At 42.9% G+C, this 17,663-nt stretch overlaps 1 protein-coding gene across 3 annotated transcripts in view; it reads left to right on the top strand.

Moving 5' to 3' along the window:
• FAM3D (FAM3 metabolism regulating signaling molecule D) overlaps positions 1-12,971 on the top strand; it is a 54,210-nt gene extending 41,239 nt beyond the window's left edge. For all 3 annotated transcript variants that reach the window (XM_037799245.1, XM_037799250.1, XM_037799240.1), the window contains one exon: positions 12,553-12,971. In XM_037799245.1, coding sequence (XP_037655173.1) covers positions 12,553-12,642 — 90 coding nt within the window. In that variant the 3' untranslated portion in view covers positions 12,643-12,971. The remainder of the gene's footprint in view (positions 1-12,552) is intronic.
• Positions 12,972-17,663: the final 4,692 nt, after the last annotated feature.

The following is a 17,663-nucleotide window of genomic DNA, read 5'->3' as shown; positions in this document are numbered from 1 at the left end:
GAAAAGAGGGGCAGAAGGAATATTCAGAGAAATAATGACAGAAAACTTCCCAAACCTAGCAAAAGATGTGGATATGCACATCCAAAAATCTCAGAGAACACCAAACAGGATAAACTTGAAGAGAAATACATCCCATCACATAATGGCCAAACTTGAATGCAAAGAACAACAAGAGAGTTCTAAAAGCTGCAAGAGAAAAGCAACATGTTACGTACAAAGGAGTACCAATCAGATTGACCATTTCTTGTCAGAAATCAAGGAAGCAAGAAGGCAATGGATTGAAATATTTAAAGTGCTGACAGAACACAATTGCTAACCAACAATTTTATATCCAGCAAGACAGTTTAGCAGTTCCTCAGAAAGGTAAGTATAGAAATACCATGTGACCCGGAAATCCCCTTCTAGGAATATATCCACAACTATTGAAAGCAGGGACTTGAACAGATATTTGCACACCAGTGTTCATAACAGTATTATTCACAATTGCCAAAAGATGAAAGCAACCCAAGTGTCCATCAGCCGATGAATGGATAAACAAAATGTGGTACATACATACAATGGAATATTACTCAGCCATAAAAACGAATGAAGTTATGGTACATGGCACAACATGGATGAACTTTGAAGTCATCATGTTTAGTGAAATAAGCCAGGCACAAAAGGACAAATCGTATGATCTCTCTGCTCTGAAATAATAAGAATAAACAAACTCATTGAGTTAGAATCTAGAATATAGGTTACCAGGGGATGGGGAGGGGTAGGGAATAAGGAGTTAAAACTATGTTTAAACTATATGGAAGTTCTATTTGGGAAGATGGAAAAGTTTAGGTAAAGGATGATGGCGATGGTAGTACAAAATTATGAACATAATTAACAACACTGAATTATATATTTGAATTTGGTTAAAATGGGAAATTTTAGGTTGTATATATGTTCCTAGGATAAAAATTACCTTAACATAAACCATGGAACTATAGTTAATAGTACAATTATTAAAAAGTTGCTATCAATTTTAACAAATGTACCTCACTACTGCAAGGTATTAACAATAGGGTGGTATAGGGGAACCCTGTATTTTTTTTAATAATTCAATTTTATTGAGATATATTCACATACCATGCAGTCATACAAAGCGTACAATCAGTTGTTCACAGTACCACCATATGGTTGTGCATCCATCACCAAAATTAATTTTTGAACATTTTCATTACCACACACACAAAAGTAACAAGAATAAAAATTAAAGTGAAAAAGAACAATTAAAGTAAAAAAGAACACTGGGTGTTTTGTTTTTGTTTTTGTTTTTGTTTTTGTTTTTTGTTTTTTGTTTTTTTGCCCCCGTTTTTCTACTCATCCATCCATACACTGGACAAAGGGAGTGTGATCCACATGACTTTCCCAATCACATTGTCACCCTCATAAGCTACATTGCTATACAATCATCCTCAAGATTCAAGGTTTTGGAGTTGTAGTTTGATAGTTTCAGGTATTTACTGCTAGCTACTCCAATTCATTTGAACCTAAAAAGGGTTGCCTATATTGTGCATAAGAGTGCCCACCAGAGTGACCTCTCGGCTCCTTTTGGAATCTCTCAGCCACTGAATCTTATTTCATTTCACTCCCCATCCCCCTTTTGGTCAAGAAGATGTTCTCCATCCCACAATGCCAGGTCCAGATTCCTCCCCAGGAGTCATATTCCACATTGCCAGGGGTATTTACACCCCTGGGTGTCAGATCTGACATAGGGAGAAGGGCAGTGATTTCATCTGCCAAGTTGGCTTAGCTAGAGAGAGAGAGCTACATCTAAGCAACAAAGAGGCATTCAGGAGGAGACACTTAGGCACAATTATAAGCAGGCCTAGCCTCTCCTTTGCAGTAACAGTCTTCCCAAGGGCAAGTCCCATGATTGAGGGCTCAGCCCATCAAACCTCCGGTCCCCAATGTCTGTGACCACATCAGCAACCATCGAGGTGGGGAAGCCCAACACCCCTGCATTCTCCCCCAGCAATATGCACATTAGTGGTAGCATATAATATTCCTCTTTTTGTGCCTGGCTTATTTCACTCAGCATTATGTCTTCAAGGTTCATCCAAGTTGTCATATGTTTCACGACATTGTTCCTACTTACTGCTGCATAGTATTCCATTATGTGTATATACCACATTTTATTTATCCACTCCTCTGTTGAAGGACATTTGGGTTGTTTCCATCTCTTGGCAATTGTGAATAATGCTGCTATGAACATTGGCGTGCAGATATCTGTTCATGTCACTGGTTTCAGATCTTCCAGGTATATACCGAGAAGTGCAATTGCTGGATCAAAGGGTAACTCTATATCTAGTTTTCTAAGGAACAGCCAGACTGTCTTCCAGAGTGGCTGAACCATTATACAGTCCCACCAACAATGAATAAGAGTTCCAATTTCTCCACATCCTCTCCAGCATTTGTAGTTTCCTGTTTGTTTAATGGCAGCCATTCTAATTGTCGTGAGATGGTATCTCGTTGTAGTTTTAATTTGCATCACTCTAATAGCTAGTGAAGCTGAACATTTTTTCATGTGTTTCTTGGCCATTTGTATTTCCCCTCCAGAGAAATGTCTCTTCATATCTTTTGCCCATTTTATAATTGGGCTGTCTGTACTATTGTCATTGAGTTGTAGGATTTCTTTATATATGCAAGATATCTGTCTTTTGTCAGATACATGGTTTCCAAAAATTTTTTCCCATTGAGTTGGCTGCCTCTTCACCTTTTTGACAAATTCCTTTTTAGGTACAGAAACTTCTAAGCTTGAGGAGTTCCCATTTATCTATTTTTTCCTTTGTTGCTTGTGCTTTGGGTGTAAGGTCTAGGAAGTGACCTCCTAATACAAGGTCTTGAAGATGTTTCCCTACATTATCTTCTAGGAGTTTTGTGGTACTGTATTTTGCATTGAGGTCTTTGATCCACTTTGAGTTAATTTTTGTGTAGGGTGTGAGGTAGGGGCCCTCTTTCATTCTTTTGGATATGGATATCCAACTCTCCCAGCCCCATTTGTTGAAAAGACTGTTATGTCCCAGTTCAGTGGCTTTGGGGGCCTTATCAAAGATCAGTCAGCTGTAGATCTAGGTGTCGATCTCCGAATTCTCAATTCAATTCCATTGATCAATATGTCTGTCTTTGTGCCAGTACCATGCTGTTTTGACTACTGTGGCTTTATAGTAAGCTTCAAAGTCAGGGAGTATAAGTCCTCCCACTTCATTTTTCTTTTTTAGAGTGCTTTTGGCAATTTGAGGCATCTTCCCTTTCCAAATAAGTTTGATAACTAGCTTTTCCAAGTCTGCATCTATTGAAATGATCATTTGATTTTTCTCTTTTGATTTGTTAATGTGTTGTATTACATTGATTGGTTTTCTTATGTTGAACCATCCCTGCATGCCTGGAATGAACCCCACTTGGTCATGGTTTATGATTTTTTAATGTGTCTTTGGATTCAATTTGCAAGTATTTTGCTGAGAGTTTTTGCAGCTATATTCATTAGGGAGATTGACCTGTAGTTTTCCTTTTTTGTGGCATCTTTGCCTAGTTTTGGTATTAGATTGATGTCAGCTTCATAAAATGTGTTAGGTAGTTGGAATTTTGATTGGGATTGCACTGAATCTGTAGATGAGTTTGGGTAGAATTGACATCTTAATGACATTTAGCCATTTTATCCATGAACATGGAATATTTTTCCATCTTTTAAGGTCCCTTTCTATTTCTTTTAGTAGACTTACATAGTTTTCTTTGTATAGGTCTTTTACATTTTTGGTTAAGTTTATTCCTAGGTACTTGATTTTTTTAGCTGCTACTGAAAATGGTATCTTTTTCTTGAGTGTCTCTTCACTTCTTTCATTTCTAGCATATAGAAACATTACTGACTTATGTGCATTAATCTTGTATCCCACTACTTTGCTAAATTTGTTTATTAGCTCCAGTAGCTGTATCGTTGATTTCTTAGGGCTTTCCAGATATAAGATCATATCATCTGCAAATAGTGACAGTTTTACTTCTTCCTTTCCAATTTGGATGCCTTTTGTTTCTTTGTCTTGCCGGATTGCCCTGGCTAGCACTTCTAGCACAATGTTGAATAACAGTGGTGACAGTGGGCCTTTTCTCATTCCTGAACTTAGAGTGAAGGCTTTCAGTCTCTCACCATTGAGTACTATGCTGGCTGTGAGTTTTTCATATATGCTCTTTGTCATATTGAGGACATTTCCTTCAATTCCTACCTTTGAAGTGTTTTTATCAAAAAGTGATGTTGGGGAGAACCTAAGATGGCAGCTAGGTGAGACAGGGCAAAAAGACACCTCCGTGAAAAATATTAGATAAAAACCAGAAAGTGACCCAGAACACCACTTCCAGCTATGCACCAGCTGGACAACGTCTGCTAAAACTACAGGGAGCATGCACTTGGTGAAACCAGGAGTCTGCATTCTGAAACAAGTGAGTAAGCCAGCTGAAAGTCCCACAGCCATGCTGTGGTCTGGGGAAACTGCGGGTTGGCATTTGGAGACGGACTAGTTCTTTTTAAAAAACAAAAACAAAAACAAAAAATCTGGGAGTGGCTGCAGATACAGCAGTGAGAACCATATAGTGAAGCACTGCAGGAGTGGGCTGTAGCCAACACCTCAGTGTCTGGCATGAAGGATAGCCCTCCCCACACCTGCTACTGATTGTCCTGAGGCCAGAGGGACAGAGGGGAGAGCCAAAAGGAGAAAGAAACTGCACCCCTTGCAGCTGGCTTCCCAGCATGCTGGTGACACTCCTGCCCCGGCTGGACCCACAGCCCAGAGCCATGCCAGGAAACCCAGTCTAATGGGGAGTGTATCCCATAGTACCATGCACACGCCGCAATATCAGCCGTGGACAGTGGCCTTGGGTGCACCCACAGATAGTTGCTACCCACAGATAGCTGGGAAGGCAGAGATGTGCGAAAAGAGGGGAGGGGTTGAGACGCCCCATTCAGCCATTTTTGCATCAGGCTGGGAGTGACCCTACATGGCCCAGCGGCCCGGGGCTTCCCTTGAGAGAAGGCGCGCACTTGTGACGTAGCACAGACTTCCCTCAGCAGAGGTCCTGGAAGATCACAGCTATCAAACAAAGCAAATGCCAAGAGGCCAAAAACAACAGAAAATCTTAAAGCATTTGATAAAACCAGACGATATGGAGAACCCAATCCCAAACACCCAAATCTAACGATCAGAAGAGACACAGTACTTGGTGCAATTAATCAAAGGACTACAGTCAAAGAATGAGAGCATGGCACAGGATATAAAGGATATGAAGAAGAACATGGCACAGGATATAAAGGACATAAAGAAGATCCTAGAAGAGCATAAAGAAGAAACTGCAAGAGTAAATTAAAAAATAGAAGATCTTATGGAAATAAAAGAAACTGTTGGCCAAATTAAAAAGACTCTGGATACTCATAATACAAGATTAGAGGAAGTTGAAAATTAGAGGAATTAGAGGACCACAGAACAGAAAATGAAAGAACAAAAGAAAGAATGGAGAAAACAATTGAAAAAATCAAAATGGTTCTCAGGGATATGATAGATAAAATAAAACATCCAAATTTAAGACTCATTGGTGTCCCAGAAGGGGAAGAGAAGGGTAAAGGTCTAGAAAGAGTATTCAAAGAAATTGTTGGGGAAAACTTCCTAAACCCTCTACACAATATAAATACACAAAGCATAAATGCCCAGCAAACTCAAAATAGAATAAATCCAAATAAACCCACTCCAAGACATATTCTGATCAGACTGTCAAATACTGAAGAGATGGAGCAAGTTCTGAAAGCAGCAAGAGAAAAGCAATTCACCACATACAAAGGAAACAACATAAGACTAAGTAATGACTACTCAGTGGCCACCATGGAGGCGAGAAGGCAGTGGCATGACATATTTAAAATTCTCAGAGAAAAAAATTTCCAACCAAGAATACTTTATCCAGCAAAACTCTCCTTCAAATGTGAGGGAGAGCTTAAATTTTTCACAAACAAATGCTGAGAAAGTTTGCCAGTAAAAGACCTGCCCTACTTCAGATACTAAAGAGAGCCCTACTGACAGAGAAACAAAGAAAGGACAGAGAGATAGGGAGAATTTTAACAGACATATGTAGAACCTTACATCCCAAATCACCAAGAAACACATTTTTCTCTAGTAATCACGGATCTTTCCCCAGAATAGACCATATGCTGGGACATAAAACAAGCCTCAATAAATTAAAAAAAAAAATTGAATATATTCAAAACACATTCTCTGACCACAATGAAATACAAGCAGAAGTCAATAATTTTTGATTTGTAACTCCACTATTTACTTCCTACAAGATATAAAATACATAAACTCTAATGACAAATCAGTGGTTTTGGACTCAATGTAAAATATGTAATTTTTGACAAGAACTATATAAAGGCAGGAGAATGGAGGAGTATAGGAACATAGTTTATGGGTCCTATTGAAGTTAAGCTGGTATCAAAGAAAACCAAGATTGTTATGGATTTAAAAGGTTAAATTTAAGCCCCACAATAAACACAAAGAAATTATCAGAGAATATGACCACAGAGATGAAAAGTAGAGTTTGGGTTATGAGAAGTGGGGGAAGGGGCAATGAGGAGTTAAGAAATGAGTGTAGGGTTGCTGTTTGAGGTGAAGGGAAATTTCTAGTAATGGATGGAGGGAAGGTGATACCATTACAACATTCTAAATGTGACTAATCCCACTAATGGAATGCTAGGGAGGGGGTGGAATGGGAAGATATAGGCTGTATGTATGTTTCCACAATTGAAAAAAGGGGGAAAAGACTAAATAGATGACAATTGAATGCCAGGGATGATCCTGGATGGGATCTGAGGATGGAGGACAGGAGGCTCAAAGGGACACAGTTGGGACATAAGAAAAAAAAAAGGAAATATAGAATGTAAGCTTTCTGTCAATGTTGAATGTCTTGAACTTCTTAGCTGCGCTTAATGGGATTGCATAAAAGAATGTTCTTGTTCATCGGAAGTGTATATGTGAATTATAGTGTTTGTTCAAGGATGTGTGCAGCTAGCTCTCATATGTTCAGAAGACAGAGCAATAGATGATGGATGATAGGGAGGGAGGGAGGGAGAGAGGGAAGGAAAGAAATGGCGGTGTGACAGCATGTTGGAGTTGATGGATCGGGGGGTCAGGGGAGGGGGGTCAGGGTATGCTGTGTATGGGGTTTGTATTGTTTTTGCAACTGTTCCTGTGGCTTTGAATTTATTTCAAAATGAAATTTAAAAAAAAACTCAGTAATCAAGATAAGTAATATTTTGATGCAGTATTTAAAAAACTGAACTTAATGCTAAAAAATCCATGATGAAAAAATATCAAAATGCTAACTATAAAAAAAAAAGTGATGTTGGATTTTGTTGAATGCTTTTTCAGCATCTATTGAGATGATCATTTGATTTTTCTCTTTTGATTTGTTAATGTGTTGTATTACATTGATTGATTTTCTTATGTTGAACCATCCCTGCATGCCTGAAATGAACCCCACTTGGTCATGGTATATGATTTTTTAATGTGTCTTTGGATTCGATTTGCAAGTATTTTGTTGAGGATTTTTGCATCTATATTCATTAGGGAGATTGGCCTGTAGTTTTCCTTTTTTGTGGCATCTTTGCCTAGTTTTGGTATTAGATTGATGTCAGCTTCATAAAATGTGTTAGGTAGTATTCCATTTCCTTCAATGTTTTGAAAGAGTTTAAGTAAGATTGGTGTCAGTTCTTTCTGGACAGTTTGGTAGAATTTCCCTGTGAAGCCATCTGGCCCTGGGCATTTATTTGTGGGAAGTTTTTTGATGACTGATTGGATCTCTTTGCTTGTGATTGGTTGGTTAAGGTCTTCTATTTCTTCTCTGTCAGTCTAGGTTGTTCATATGTTTCCAGGAAATTGTCCATTTCCTCTACATTATCCAGTTTGTTGGCATACAGCTGTTCATAGTATCCTCTTACGATTTTTTTTAATTTCTTCAGTATCCACAGTAATGTCACCTTTCTCATTCATTATTTTGTTTATATGGGTCTTCTCTCTTTTTGATTTTGTCAGTCTAGCTAGGGGCTTGTCAATCTTGTTGATCTTCTCAAAGAACCAACCCTTGGTGTTATTTATTCTCTCTATTGTTTTTTGTTTGTTTGTTTTTTGTTTTGTTTTGTTTTGTTCTCCATGTCATTTATTTCTGCTTTAATTCTTGTTATTTCTTTTCTTCTACTTGGTTTAGGATTGGTTTGCTGTTCGTTTTCTAGCTTCTTCAGTTGCTCCATTAGTTCTGTGATTTTAGCTCTTTCTTCCTTTTAGTATGTGTTTAGTTTTTGTATGTGTTTAGTGCTATATATTTCCCCCTCAGTACCGCTTTTGCTGCATCCCATAGGTTTTGATATGTTGTGTTCTCATTTTCATTCATCTCTATATGGTTAGCGATTTCCCTTGTTCTTCTTCTTTACCCCACTGATTGTTTAGGAGTATGTTGTTTAACGTTCAGGTATTTGTGAATTTTCTAAGTCTCTGATGGTTATTGACTTCTAATTGTATTCCATTGTGGTCAGAGAATGTGCTTTGAATAATTTCAATTTTTTAAATTTATTGAGGCTTGTTTTATGTCCCAGCATATGGTCTATTCTGGAGAAAGTTCTGTGAGCACTAGAGAAGAATGTGTATCCTGATGATTTGGGATGTAATGTTCTGTATATATCAGTTAAATCAAATTCATTTATCAGATTGTTTAGATTTTCAATTTCCTTATTGGTCTTCTGTCTGGTTGATCTATCTATAGGAGAAAGTGATGTGTTGAAGTCTCCCACAATTATTGTGGAAACATCAATTGCTTCCTTTAGTTTTGCCAGTGTTTGTCTCATGTATTTTGTGGCACCACGATTGGGTGCATAAACATTTATGATTGTTATTTATTCTTGTTGAATTGCCCCTTTTATTAGTATGTAGTGGCCTTCTTTGTCTCTCATAACATCCTTGCATTTAAAGTCTATTTTATCTGAGATTAATATTGCTACTTCTGTTTTCTTTTGGCTGTAGCTTGAATGAAATATTTTTTTCCATCCTTTCACTTTCAATTTCTTTGTGTCCCTGTGTCTAAGATGAGTCTCTCGTATGCAACATATTGATGGTTCATATTTTTTGATCCATTCTGCCAATCTATATTTTTTAATTGGGGAGTTTAATCCATTTACATTCAACGTTATTACTGTGAAGGCATTTCTTGAATCAGCCATCTTATCCTTTGGTTTGTGTTTGTCAGATATATTTTTTCCCTCTCTCTTTTATTGTCCTTTAATGAACCAATATTGAATCTCTTTAGTACTGTACCTTTCTCCATATTTCTCTCTCCTTTCTTTGTTTCTCTGTCAGTACGGCTCCCTTTAGTATCTGAAGTAGGGCAGGTCTTTTGTTAGCAAAATCTCTCAGAATTTGTTTGTCTCTGAAAAATTTAAGCTCTCCCTCAAATTTGAAGGAGAGCTTTACTGGATAAAGAATTCTTGGTTGGAAATTTTTCTCTCTCAGAATTTTAAATGTTGTGCCACTGCCTTCTTGCCTCCATGGTGACCGCTGAGTAGTCACTACTTAGTCTTATGTTGTTTCCTTTGTATGTGGTGAATTGCTTTTCTCTTGCTGCTTTCAGAACTTGCTCCTTCTCTTCAGTATTTGACAGTCTGATCAGAATATGTCTTGGAGTGGGTTTATTTGGATTTATTCCATTTGGAGTTTGCTGGGCATTTATGCTTTGTGTATGTATGTTGTGTAGACAGTTTGGGAAGTTTTCCCCAACAATTTCCTCGAATACTCTTTCTAGACTTTTACCCTTCTCTTCCCCTTCTGGGACACCAATGAGTCTTATATTTGGATGTTTTATTTTATCTATCATATCCCTGAGGTCTATTTCGATTTTTTCAATTATTTGCCCCATTCTTTCTTTTGTTGTTTCATTTTCCATTTTGTCATCCTCCAGGTCAATGATTCATTGTTCAGCTTCCTCTAGTCTTATACTATGTGTATCCAGAATTTTTTTAATTTGGTGGGCAGTTTCTTTTATTTCCATAAGATCATCTATTTTTTTATTTACTCTTGCAGTTTCTTCGTTATGCTCTTCTAGGGTCTTCTTCGTGTCCTTTATATCCTGTGCCATGCTCTCATTGTTTGTCTTTAGTTCTTTGATTAATTACTGCAAGTACTGCATCTCCTCTGATCTTTTGATTTTGGTGTTTGGGTTTGAGTTGTCCATATCATCTGGTTTTTTCATATGTTTTAAAATTTTCTTTTGTTTCTGGCCTCTTGGCAATTGCTTAACTTGATAGGGTTCTTTTAGGATATGTAGGCCATTTCAAAGACTAATCTCTAATTTGTCAGATCTACAGCTTGGTGGCGTACATTTTCTCTAACTAACCAGCAGGTGGCATCTATGAGCCACCTATTCCCCTCAAGCCAGTTCTCCTCAACTTTGTCTTTGTGGTGTGTTGGTGTCTGATTCTTGTGTGGTCCAATTGGTGCACCAAGTTTGGTTGTGTTGTTGGTGCTGTCCGCCCTGAATGTGGGGCGTGTGTCTGAGTGGTTAGGGAGGTAGGGCAGCTTTAATAATCAAACATCCCAGGTGTTCCTAGAGATTTAAGGCTGTTGCAAGAGTCTAAACCTTCAGTTTACTCTCACCACAGATTGTCTCTGCCACTGACCCACAAGTCCTTGGTATTGGTGTATGGTCCCTGGGATTTCTGAGTGGGTCTCTCTTCCAAGCCTTGCCCTCCTAGGGCCTCTGCTGAGAGAAGGCTGTGCTACGTCACAGGTGAGTGCCATCTCTCAAGGGAAGTTCTGGGCCACCAGGCCGTGTAGGGGCATTCCCAGCCTGCTGTAAGGATGGCTGTATGGGGTGTGTTAATTTCCCCCTTTTTGCACTGCTCCGCCTTCCTAGCTCTGGGACAATTAGCTTTGGGTGTGCAAAAGGCTATTGTCCACGCCCAATATTGTGGCGTGTGCTTGTATTGCTATAAACACTTCCTGTCACACTAGGTTTCTCGGCGCAGCTCTGGGCTGTGGCACCAGTACCAGGCAGGAGCATTCCCAGCCTGCCGAGAAGATGGCTGTAAGGGGCATGGTTATTTTCCCCTTTTGGCTCACCTCTGCCTTCCTCACTCTGAGACAATGAGCAGCGGGTGTGCGAAAGGCTATCATCCACGCCAAATATTGACGCGTACCCACAGCCTGTTCCTGCCATGCTTCATTGTGCAGTTCTTGCTGCCGTATCTGCAGCCACTTTTGGGTTTTTTAAAAAAGAACTAGTCCGACTCCAAACGTCAACCCACAGTTTCCCCACACCACAGCGTGGCTGCTGGATATTCAGCAGGCTCACTCACTTGTTTCAGAATGCAGACTCCTGGTTTCACCAAGTGCATGGTCCCTGTGGATTTAGCAGACCTTGTCCAGCTGGTGCATCGCTGGAAATGGTGTTCTGGGTCACTTTCTGGCTTTTATCTAGTATTTTTCATGGAGGTGTTTTTTTGCCCTGTCTCTCCTAGCCACCATCTTCTGAAAGTCCGGGTACCCTGTATTTTATGCATGGTTTTTCTGTAAACCCACAACTTCTCTAATTAAAAAAATAAAAATAAAAAACATAAAAACAAAAAACACAGGCCAAGACAGCACATAAAAAGTACGTAACTATAAGATACTCAGCACCATTTTCCCCTCATATTTATGATCAGCTAACTTGGACCCATTAACTGAAAATGAACCAATGACCATGACATGTTAAAATCAATGTCCTTTGTTTTAGAAAAAGCAGAATCCAGATTTTTTTTTTTTAATTTCTACAAATCAGCTCCATTATTCCAAGGTTAGATTTTAGCATTTGCTTTCTCCCTCCTACCAACCAAGCTGTGACACTACCAGCCTGAGCATTTTAAACCCAATCCTAACTGACTTCATTCTTTTTATATATGTATTCTTAGTATTAATTAATATTACAGAGTGGCTCCCACTTACCAACTGGGTTGCCACAGGCAGTTCCTCTGTCTCTCTGTGCCTCTGTTTCCCCATCTGTAAAATAGGATGATAACAGAACCCATCTCCTGGGACTCTTGTGGAAATTAAATATGTAAGTTACTTAGAACACTGCCTGGCATAGAGCAAGGGCTCAGGAATTGCTAAGGATCTTCTTTTTATTGCTGTTGTGATTATTTGCGGTGTCCTGGGGGCTTATGGAGAATTGGGGGGAGGGGTTAATGCTGTCCAACACCCATGCCATTCCCAGGCTCCTTGCCCCACAGGGCATGACAGGCAGTGATTCGGCTCTGATTCCAAGACCTTTGCATCCCCTCTCTGGGCCTTAGTTTTCCCATCTGTGAAATGGGATGGTGATACCCAACACCCCTGCCACCACCCTAGGGGCTGTGGTGAGGATGAAGTGAGTGAAGGCATGTAGATTTAAAAGCGCAATTGCAAATCCAGATGTGAGTCTCAGCAGCCTCCCCCATTGTTGGCATTTCTCTCTTCTCTCTCTCTCCAGTTCTTGAAGAACAACCCAGACACGAACAAATACGAGGGATGGCCGGAGCTGTTAGAGCTGGAGGGCTGTGTGCCTCAGAAGATCATTTAGGGAGCTGTGACCCTTCCTTGGTCTGGGACCTGAAAATGCACTTGCCTGTCTTAGGAGTCAGAGCCTGGAGCGCCAGGGGCTGGGTTGACGCAAGGCAGAGAACATATTGACGTGTTAACGGCCACAGCACACTGCAACGCACTTCCTTCTTTGGAGACAAAGCCTCACCACGGGCTGAGATGTCCTATGTGGGAAATGAGCAGCCTCAGAGGGTCCTTTGCCTGTTGGGAGTGCACGTGTGCCTTCCATCAGGGGCTGCAGACTGTCGGTCCAAGTAAGGACTGCCCACACTTGTGAAAAATTAAATTTTATTTTTGCTCATTCTGAAAGAGCTTTCTGACTACACGAGTTGCAGCATTTCTCCCTGGAATCGAATTGGTCTAAACTCAGTTTGCTTGAGGCTCTCCGTTTGGCAGCTGGAAAGGAGCTCACTTTCATAGAGATTTCATTTAGGTGTGAGAGAATCCCTCAGTTCCCAGCAAAATGTTTGATGCAGACAGGATCAGAGAGAGCCAGGGAACAGGATGCAGAGAATATTGTCATAACCTGCTGTTTGAAAGAGAGTTGGAGAAAATCAGAGCTGGAGAGGTAGAAAATGGGAAAGGATATAAGAAAGACTGGAAAGAATAGGTGGACTGTGAGGCAGGTTGGAGGGAAAACATCCTGGCTTTGTTACTTTGGACTCCCCAGGAGCAGACCCTGAGACGAAGGATTCAAGTGCAGGTAGTTTATTTGGGATGTGACCCAGGAAACTCTGGTAAGGGAGCGGGGAAGTGAGGCAGGGGAGGGAAGGCAGCCAGTAAAGGGTGTGTTATCAGTCCACTTAGCATTGTGGACACCTCAATTCCATGGGGAACTTCTAACATAGAGAACACACCTCAGGGTTATCTTACCCACAGGGCCATGGAGGGGAGGGAGCTGGGGTCTTTGCCCACCAACTCCCACCAGTCATTTGCCAAGGGCTGCTGGGGTGGGCAAGGGGTGATGTGAATTCCCAGCACTCCTCGCCTGCCCTTTGCAGAGAAAGTGCCACGTGTGGCTTCCGAGTGACCCTCAGCCAAGAGCTGTAGAGACTGGCCACTGGAAGGCCACTGGAGCACACTGAAGTGGCAAGGCCCAAAGGCTATGGTGCTAAGACCCTGCCCGGGGTCTCTGCAAAGGGGCCCAGGTCCCAGGCCCTAGAAAGAGCCCCAGGAGGGCATCACGGGAGTGGAAAGCATCAGTGCTCAGCTTCCTGGAGTGTTTACCAGGGAGATGCAGGCCTCTTCCAGAAGATACCACCACCATCCCCAGTAAAAATACCCAAGCAGTAGATTAGCAGACATTGAAGTCCTGTACACACCAGTGGAGTGGGGCTCACAGTTCCCAAGCCTGGGGACAGGGAGGGCTACAAACGTGCCGAGACCCAGGAGGTAGAGAAGAGGACAGAGTGTGGAAGCCTTTGACCAGGGACATGGCGGGGCCATGACAATGGGCCGCAGTTGCAATGCGGTTGACGTCAAAGCCCTATCCTGGCAGGACACATCTCACCCAGGCAGGCTTGGCCAAGGAAGTCAGAGGAAGGTGCCCAGCAGTTTCCCTGCCAATTCTATAACCCTCTTCCTCCACCAGGCACCCTAGAGCACCCTCAGGGATAAAAGGGAGAGTCTGCCTGGCAGCCCCAAATAACCACTTACATAGACACCCGCATCAATATAATTCTCTGGAAAAACATTTGGCCAGATACCTACTCTGAGAATTTACCATAAACACCTCTAAATTGTTGTACCATTGGAAGTTTTTTTTTACAACAAGCAAGAACAACTTATGAAATTAAAAGAGAACCCATAAAGACATCTAAAGTGAGCTCATGGCCTGAGGCAGGGCTAGGCAGAGAGCGCTTAGCATGGCCACTATTTGGAAAGGACATAGGGAGGCCAGCTGGCTGTATGAGAAGACACAGGGGACTCTTCTAGAAGCTGCATTGCACAGCACATTAAAGAAGATACAGAAAAAACAGGTGGATGAATCAGAGAATTGGGGTAAGATTCCCATGGAGACGGGGGAGCTGGGAAAGGCAGCACCGTGGAAAGTGTCACTGCCCACCCGGGTCCCCTTCCCCAGCTTTTGCGTCTAATGGTCAGTCTGTACTCTCCTTTGGAGAGCTGGCCCTGAGCTACTCTCAGGGAATGCAGGGAGTTGACAGCAGCCCAGGACGGACTGAAGGTGAGGGAGGGTGAAGGCCCAGCTCCTTTGCCAACCACACTCCAGAGCTCTCCGTGGGATCAGGCGAAGACTGAGGCTTTGCCTAAAATTGTCCCTTTGCTTGGTTCTTCCCCTTCCCCAGCTGCTCCCCACTCCCTTACTGATCTCCCCCAGGGGCCAGTCCTTATTAAATCACTTGCAAGGGAATCCTCTCAAAGTTGATTTCTAGGACCTATCCTAAGGTAGGGCATGAGCATGCCCAGCTGGGTCTGGGCTGGAAACAAAACCACCAGCGTGCAGGAACTGTCACAGAAAAGGGTCAGCTCCCAATGAGGAAGAGCCCAGAGAGAGGGACCTAGGAGCCAGACAAAACCACACTTGCCACCGCCACGTGGATCTGTGAAAGAGACCCCCACTCCTCCAGGCTGGGGAAACACGACGCAGAGTCTGCAGATCCTGCCCTCTCCCATTCCCACTCCTGGACACAGTGACAAGCTCATTAGGTGCACCCTGCAGACAAAGTTACAGAAAAAATGAGCCCTGATGGCCATCATTTGCACCTCCAAAACCCTCCAAGGACATGGCATTCCTCAGCCCTTCGGGCTGTGCCTCACTGCAGTGAGCCTCTCAAAAGTGGCAAACACCCAGCAGACACTCAACATCATCTTCAGGGCACCATGGCCACTACAGGGACCCCCAGGTCAGCTCAGGATTGGGACAGGACAGAGTCCAAGAAAATGGCTGTAGAGAGTTGGGTCAGTATCCCCATTAAGAACCAGTGTCCTCACTCAACAGTTATCTCTCACCTGCTGTGTGCGCCTGCTGTGTGTCGGGAACTGGGTGGGCACTGGGAATACTGCAAGGAAGAAAACGGCACAGTCCCCGCTGGTGGTCTAGTGGTGGACACTGATACAGAGGAATATGACTCGGTAATGGCTACGATGGGGAAGGGCGTGCTGGCCTCCTCCTCAGCCTTAGGGAACCAGGGGAGGCATCCTGGAGGAAGCAGCATCCACCCTGAGCTCTTGAGGCTGTGTAGGAGTTGGCCCAGCAGGGGTGGGGTGGAGCAGAGTGCCACACACAAGACCTGGAAGCTGGAGCCACCTGGAGCAGGGTGGGGAGGTGACAAGGGCTGAGGGGGCAGGGGCGAGAGCCTGAAGGGCCTAAGTCAGGCAAAGGAGCTTGGGCTGACCCAGGGGCAGTCGGGGCACACTGAGTGATTTAGGTTGACATGATCAGATTTGCATTTTTAAAGAACTCCTCTTGGCTGCTGTGTGGAGTAGGGAGTGAAAGCAGGGAGGCCAGTGAGGAGGCTGCTGTATCAGCCAGGTGCAAGAGGGTGGTGGCCTGGGGATCTAAAGTTAGGGATGGCAAGATAGGGATGGGTCCCAGGGTTATTCAGGAAGCAAAATGGACAAGATTTGGGGACTGATTTTTCCCATCTTTGGAAATCAGCCTTCAGGAATCTCTGCAAGTTAATCATGGCCTCACCCCCTCACCCACACATGCCCCCACTCCACCAACATGCCACCCACCCCAGGAGTGAGGAAAGGGCAGTGAGGGGGGTGGGGAGATGTGTATCTGTCCTTTTAGGCACAGCAGGATCTTTCCAGCAGCTGTAATTCTAGTCCTCATCAGTAGGTGGCAGCCCAAGATAGAAATGGAAGGGTGGCAAAGTTTTCCCCTGTAGAGCTCGATACCTGGGACTTACCAAAGGACAATGGATTTATCACGAGTATCATTAACAGCGAATAGCAGCACCTAACTTTTATGGAGAATTGCTGTTTTCCAGACTCTTTGCTCAGAGCTTTACATGGATCACTTCATTTCATCCTCACAGCCCCATGAAGAGGCAACAATTGTTATAACCTTTTACACATGAGGAAAATGAGGCTCAGAGAGGTCAAGTGACTTGTCCAAAGTCACACAGCTAAGAAGCCTCAGAATAAGGATCAGAATCCCGAACTGTCTCCATCACTACGCTAAACAGACCCTCCAAATACCCTATGCTGAACCAAACAATGTTTATCTCCCCCATCTCTGCTTCCTGAATTCCTCTAAAGACATTTGAAGATGCCTCAGAACCTCTGAGCCAATGTTCTCACCATCCACCATCATTGCTTTGGGAAAGATGGAGAGGGAGTGGGTGTGGGAGATTTGGAATTCCTCTTTTTAAAACCTTCCCATACTTTGTAAGTCTTGCTTCCTTTTAGCCTTCAACAACCTTGTGGGACAAGGGGCAGAATGTCCATCCCCATTTTGCAGATGGAGAAAGAAAACCTAAGAAATGTGCCCAGGCCACACAGCAAGACAGGGCAAAGCCGGACCTAGAACGCCTGATCCTCGCTCCTTTACTGCCACCTTTCACAGGTCGCTGGGCATGTATTTCAAGCAGCCACTGCAGGCCAGTCCCTCTGCTGGTTCTGGGGCCACCAACCTCACTCCTCTGCCCTGGCACGTGGTCTGAGTGTCGCTTTTCAGACCCAGTCCCACCAGGAGCAGGGCTCCTGACCTTCAGCCCCTCGAGGGCTCCAGTCATCCCAGCTTTCAGGGCAGCTTGGAAGTCATATTTCAGCAGAACTCCAAGCAGATAGAACAAATAAATGTGTAAAATTCCTTTTCCCTCCTCCTATCCCACCAAGAGCAAAGCTGGTGGATAATTATGGGATGGCTGCCAAGGGAGTTTGATCGTTAGGGTTGACTTATGGCATTTTTACTGACCCGACTGACTGCCAATTTAGTCATTGCCCTTTATCTTGTGGACTCTCGTCTTACTGTAGGAAATCAGAAGCGGTGTCTGAGCCATGTCTGGAACAGAGAGAAAAAGGACAGGGGTC

This window comes from Choloepus didactylus, chromosome 1 (genome assembly GCF_015220235.1).
Source record: "Choloepus didactylus isolate mChoDid1 chromosome 1, mChoDid1.pri, whole genome shotgun sequence".
Classification (NCBI taxonomy): domain Eukaryota; kingdom Metazoa; phylum Chordata; class Mammalia; order Pilosa; family Megalonychidae; genus Choloepus; species Choloepus didactylus.
Note: the sequence above shows the minus strand (reverse complement) of the source record. Positions and strands in the feature narration are given on the sequence as shown.